The 6342-nt window shown below is 34.3% G+C and overlaps 1 protein-coding gene across 2 annotated transcripts; it reads right to left on the bottom strand.

Moving 5' to 3' along the window:
- Positions 1–212: 212 nt before the first annotated feature.
- On the bottom strand, positions 213–5024 carry LOC110635794 (deSI-like protein At4g17486). 2 transcript variants are annotated; one of them, XM_058140922.1, is made up of 5 exons: positions 4783–5024; positions 4403–4631; positions 1909–2159; positions 943–1230; positions 213–753 (listed from the first exon to the last, which is right to left on the bottom strand). In XM_058140922.1, the coding sequence occupies exons 3-5, from the start codon at positions 2117–2119 to the stop codon at positions 509–511; spliced, it is 744 nt and encodes a 247-aa protein (XP_057996905.1). In that variant the 5' UTR covers positions 2120–2159; positions 4403–4631; positions 4783–5024; the 3' UTR covers positions 213–508. The 2 variants fall into 2 exon arrangements, with proteins under 2 accessions (XP_057996905.1, XP_057996906.1); XM_058140923.1 differs by lacking the exon at positions 4403–4631.
- Between the last annotated feature and the right edge of the window lie 1318 nt (positions 5025–6342).

Below are 6342 nucleotides of genomic sequence, written 5' to 3'. Positions count from 1 at the left end.
ATATATATATATATATATATATATATATATGAACCATCATCTGAAATCAAATTTCTTGCTGTTTTGATTCTCAAAAACTAGTATCTTTTTACATTTTGTTTTCCTTAAGCAGTTGCTACAGGAGGCAACTGAGTTGTTTTAATTTTCCCTGCTAAACCCAATTGTAGTGGGAGCACAAGAATGTTAATAAAAGAGTTATGGGGGACTTAGAATAAGGCAACATAATAATCTACATTGGTTCATCTCCAGCTATTTAAATATGAATGCACAGTATCAAAATACAATCTCACAAAGAAAGCAAGCAAATGCCAAAGATGCAGCTTAGCAGAAAACATGATGAGAAGTGCGAAGCCCCCGTTTTGCTTTCAAAAAAACAAACTGGTACAGACTTTACTTCCAGCAGGATCATGGACAATGGGAAATGTTGATATTGCCCAATTCCGGAAAATTGCGTAGTGGCAACAGGTAATCCTTCCATTTTGTCAAAGCATATGTAGATGTTGTCATTTTAACCTTCCTTCAGTGAACCTTTTTTGGACCTCTTTAACTCCCATGGTGGTAGGCAGCCTTTATAGTGAGAATGTAGAAACAATGAAGACAGAGATACTTCCCTCTGAGGCATTGAGATTGATGACCAGCAGCTGAAGCCACTTCTTAGTCTCTTCTTTTCATTATCACATTCTTGGAAATTATGTTCATGTCTTACTGTGGTTGCCTTAAGGGCCTCTGGGAGTATGCAATTGCAAAGTGAACCTAAAGGGAGAACACCATGAATAAAAGTGAGTCAACAGAAAAAAATTAATCACAATATTTTTGCATTCAACATCTATGACAGTAAAATGGGACAAGTATTTGAGGCTCAAGTGTCTACGGCGCACATTAAACCGAAGCATTTATTTTTTCTGGAGATGACAATATGGTGTTTAAGAGACTATCAAATACCTATTCTTGCTAGTCGATTTACCCATTTTGGAATTGAGTTCCCAGTCAGCTTGTAGCACATATCCTCAGAGAAATGATTGCAGTTTTTAACTATCAAATGATACATATCACCATTGTAGTTTGCAGACAGACGTTCCATGAACTCTCTAATCTGAAATGGATCTAAGGATGTTGTCCCCATGAATATTGACTTCCTAAACTTGAAACCAGGACACTGTCGAGGTTCAACCTCAAAGACACCACTTGATGGATAGTCATGGGCTCCAAAGGCATATTCTACACCGTGAACTGTTAGAATCCACAACCACAAGGACAATCAGCAAAGCTTTTGCATCATCCTGAGATATCATGATCTAGGAAAATAACAAGGATGCATAGCAGAATGTGCGTATTTAAATATTCTAGAATGATTTTTTTTTATTTGCTTGCATAATTAAACCAGATTCTAAGTCCTAGACTCCTAGTTGTAAACATGCATCTAAATGTGCACATGTGCACTTGTATATATATTTATGCTAATAATAATCATGAAAACAGAAGAACCTGGGTATCCAAAAGAACAAAATCAAAAGGAATGTGGGACAGCAAGGATGCCATACTTTTGGCAAGGATCAAGGTTTTAGTAAAATATATCAATACTTGGTTTTCTTCAACATGCCACATCTAATGAGTCACCCAAACTATTGAATTTCTTTTTTTTACCTCTCAAATGCATTCAGCAACTTTTCTCCCAAATAATTAGAAAAATGATCAATTGGAGTTGAATGAAAAAGGCTCTCATTTCATTATCGACAATAATAATCACCAACTCAAAAGTGCCATTCATGGACGACCATATGATTGTTTAAATGGAAACCCCATGAGAACGTAGAGCATCAGATAATTCATAACCTTGGAACCATCTATTCAAACAAAACAGTGACAGCGCTGTATTCATGACCAAGAGCAATTTAGTATAAATCTAACCTTCCACCCCAGAGTGAAAGACTCCAAAACCTGCCCAGTAGACATAGCCATTAATGGTTGTCAAGTCATACACATTGAGGTAGACAGGTGAGTTGCCTGGGCTATAGCCTGCAGACTTAACTTTGGGGAAAATGCAAAAGCTGGTGGTTGATTTGCCCCTGAAATGAAGAGGCATAAAGGAGTGCCACACATTCTTTGTTCCCATTTTCATGTTTAAGGGTGAAAGCAGGAAAAGTCTGCCTAGTTCTGATCTGCAAATATACATACACAAATATCAACTATTCCATACAAGGAAAACATGTTCAGTACACCAAAATAATATTCATAAAATAATTATGTTTGGTTAAAAATTATAATCCCTTTGTCTAATCACTAGCACTTACATTCATAAGACCATTGATATTTTGTCCATGCCAGGAAAAATTCATGATATTGAAAGAGAACAAAATTCTTCCATAATTCAGAAGTCTTTACATGGCCTAAAACTTGAATAAGCACTTATCAAATTCTAAACAAACCATAGACATGCGGCAAAAAACTAAAACCATTCGCTATTTGTGTGATACATGACTAATAAATATAGGTACTTCAATACTTATAACATTCACAGTGCATTGAATTGGCTATGTTGAGATTTATTATGTTTGTCACAGGTTAAATATCAGCTTCTTTTATTTTCAAAGACAAGCCATTCAGTTATCCTGTAATTATATGACAGAACTTACAGTGAGACGGGCACACTCACGTATGCATAACATTGCAAAAGGTAGGATGTACATGGTCATCCTTATTTGAAAACTTTTCCTACTAAAATTCTATTACAAAATAAGAATCTGCCAGGTTATCTTCTATGAAAACTCTTCCCACTAATTAATTTTTGGTACAATTAGACCCCATTAATTAAGTTTCTAAAATTAATTTTGATTATTTTTCCTCAGCAACCTATACAGTAACTAGAAATTATTGTACAAAGACCATTACCATAATATCTTCCATTATGCCAAATCTAAATCTAGGCCTGATATGCTCATATCAACTCTTTTACCCCTGGAACCAAATGCTGCCAACATCTGTTTTTTTCTTTTCAAAAAAATGAGCTCAATGATTCCTCGATGGCTAAAATTAGACTCTTCCAGGGAATTGTGAAGTGACAAATTTGGAGTAATTTGAAACGAAGGGATGAAAGGGGACTGCATCCATGGGATTGATTGGATTGCATATGCATCTTCTAAGCTTGAAATTTAAATCATAATTGCAGAGAAACCCACCCACCTTTATCTCGTCTGGTGGAGTCATTTTGTCATGTTCCTAATTCAGGTAAACTAGACCAGAGGTGTGGCTGTTTTATGTCTTATTTCCATCAATAATGCATTGCCACTTCCACTATGATGCCAGAGTGATTTGTCAGACGCCATATCAAATCTTACCTTATGACCGCCTTAAGCCAAGGACACGAGGTATACAATTCAAATTGTCAAGTCACTGGCTCATAAATTTTTAGTCTCGCATGGTGCCTCCATATATGTCAATAGTGAATCACTTAACCTATACTTCTTAAACTATTAAGGCACCAAGCATATTCAGCACAATTACTGGCAGAATTTCATATATAACCATCTGTCTAAAGACTAACCATGTCCAGTGAAAAGATCATATCTAGACAATCTTTTACTCGTATCGGTAAGCTACATTGGCCTAGTTAACCCCATTACTCCTACTACCTTAACCAACAGCTTTTACCGTCTAGCTCCTTTTTATCAGCAGAGTAATAGGCCTTTGTTGCACATTATCATCCATGTCAGTCAACTTTCCCTCATCTCATAACCAATTGAAGCCACCTAGGTCCCCGCAAATGCATCTTTTTATTTGTATTACATTTAGTTCTTTATTGTTGACACCTTCTATATTGTGCATCTTTTGTATATTAGATGAGGAAAATCATCCAATAAGAGACCAACTTAAATCAGATAAACAGGAACCTTTTAAATGCTGCAAACTACCAATATAGAGATGATGCTCTTGATCTATGGAATGTATAAGATAAACTAAGTGCTATGCTTGGAAAGAAAAACAAAAAGATTAAGAAAACAAGAGAATAGGTACTTCAAGAACTTAGATTAATTCATTCTCTGGGACAAATTTATTTGTTTCTTAAACCTAAATTCTGAGATTAACCAAAGAGTCAGAGATGACCATTTGATAACCCAGCAGACTATAGCCCAGATCGCACGGAAAATCCCAACAATTGAAATTTCTTAAAAGAAGAAAAAAGTACGGGTAACCAGATATTCAGCATTTCTAATTCGGACCAGGAAGGAAGAGAATACACTGTTGCCCAAAATGATAACAGAAAGTGAAAATCTAGTAACTGGATCAGCCACACATTCCCATATTTCAACCTTTCAAGATGGCAGATCAAGATCATAAAACACCTAAAATTGAAAACCAGGTAACTATATTCCTGACAAAACAACGAAGGAGCATATAAACTCACCACAAAATGTGCAAGACAAGTCAAGAGATGCAAAAGTGAAGACTAGTAGCCAAAGCCATCAAAGGACAAAATTGGAATCAAAGCCACATTGTAATTTTAAAAACCAAGGAACCCATGTGGAGAACTGAGAATCAAAGACACCAACTTCCCTTGCTAAAGGAAGCCTCCCAAGACAAATTGCAGCATAAAGTCAAAGCCATTGAACAAACAGCAAGAAGAGCTCAGACAGCTAAAAATAAACAATGCAAAACACATCAAGAAAAAAAATTTGAGAAAAAACAACACAGACCTAAAATGAAAAGCTGGAAATCAAAGAGACATTCCAAAAACAAAGAAAACCCATTAAGAAAAACAGAAAATCAGAGACGCCGCCCACTAACCTTGTTGCAGAGAATTCTCATGAAACAATGCAGCAGAGGAAGGTATGCTACCATAAAAACGACATTTTTTAAGTTTTCAAGGCTAAGGGAGTTGGTCCTGATAGTGAAGAATGTGTGGGTGTGCCTGAAACCCACACATTGTTCCTTCTTGTCCTTCCTACTGACAAAAATGAAAGCTGGAGAAACACAGAAACTACTGTCCTTTCTTAGAAGTCCAATGAGGAAAGACGAGAATCAATAAAGAAATGGGAACAAATTATATATAATTATTAAATTTACGGGTAAAGGAAAAAGAAGATTGGACTAATTGATTGTTGACTGACTTGCTTTTGGAAGTTGGACTAAAAATTAATCTATTTTCCTTTTCTTTAATCAATAAATAAAATAATCTTAATAATTTCTAAAAAATAAAAAGGAAAATTTGATCTGGACCATCGACATTTACAGGGTGATTAATCCATTTTGGTTCTGTCATGTATGCAAAATATTTTAGGCTTGGCAAAATTATTTCTATATTTACAAAATACTATTTGGTGTAGTTTTTTGTCAGTGTATAGACGCTGCAACAAAACAGGTCCCTCATCCTCCCATGTGCTTCTCTGCTTAAACAATTGGCAAAGTTTTCTTCTCCATTATTATTAGTTTATACTATTAATAGATATTAACTTGAAAATTGTACTTAATAAAATAATATAAATTAAATGAAGAAATTAATTAATTAATTAATTAATAAAAAATTAAAATAAATAGCATTTTCCAGTCCAATTTGGAATTTGATAAGCCAGAACATTTAAGCCCACTGGCCACGGCTTTGAATCCACAATTTAATTTTAAGCCCTCTGACTTGATCTCAAATTAAGGTCAAGATGGTGAACATAATATAAAAAATCAATATTTTACATTATGTGCAAAAAAAAAATATTTATTTCTTTACCACTTCATGGCAAGTTGCCTGATGGACTCTCTCCCTCTCTCTCTCTCTCTCTCTCTCTCTCTCTCTCTCTCTCTCTCGCTCTCGAGTTTTTAAGCTCCAGCAGCTGTCCCTTTTTTAAAGGCCATTTTTGAACGACTTGTCGTTGCAAGGGCCACTGGCATTATATAGCTCAAAGACATGGTGTTTTCGTTTCCAATGTACCACACAAGATAACCGTAGAAAGTAACAAAAACTGCTTGGAAACAAAAAGAGGGCAGCTTCTAGATTAAAGAACAAAAAAAATCTACAAAAAATACAGTTATACATGTATGGACAAGGGTGTACAAAGAAACTGTGAAATTGACTAATCCGATTCAAATTGAAATTATGAGTTTTACACATTTAAAAATTATTTATAATTTAAAAATAATTATAAATCAAATTTTCAATTTGAATTCCCGTTAACATATTAAAAATTCAACTCAAATCGAGGTCAAATCATATATATAAAATATTTAATAAGAGTTAATTATAAAAACTTAAAAAAATGAAAAAAATAAAAATCTTCCAAATAAAACATAATCCATTTAATGTGAAAGCCGAACATATCTATTTAAAAATTTAATTTATTAATTTTAATTTTAATA

This window comes from Hevea brasiliensis, chromosome 18 (assembly GCF_030052815.1).
Source record: "Hevea brasiliensis isolate MT/VB/25A 57/8 chromosome 18, ASM3005281v1, whole genome shotgun sequence".
Taxonomy (NCBI): domain Eukaryota; kingdom Viridiplantae; phylum Streptophyta; class Magnoliopsida; order Malpighiales; family Euphorbiaceae; genus Hevea; species Hevea brasiliensis.
Note: the sequence above shows the minus strand (reverse complement) of the source record. Positions and strands in the feature narration are given on the sequence as shown.

What these genes read in the sequence shown, in the direction of transcription:
- LOC110635794 (XM_058140922.1), bottom strand. Translation starts at nt 2,119, where the DNA reads ATGAAAATGGGAACAAAGAATGTGTGGCACTCCTTTATGCCTCTTCAT. An exon ending in CTTTCACTCTGGGGTGGAAG is followed by an intron (nt 1,231 to 1,908) that starts GTTAGATTTATA and finishes GGATTCTAACAG; the next exon opens with TTCACGGTGTAGAATATGCC. An exon ending in AAATCGACTAGCAAGAATAG is followed by an intron (nt 754 to 942) that starts GTATTTGATAGT and finishes TTCTCCCTTTAG; the next exon opens with GTTCACTTTGCAATTGCATA.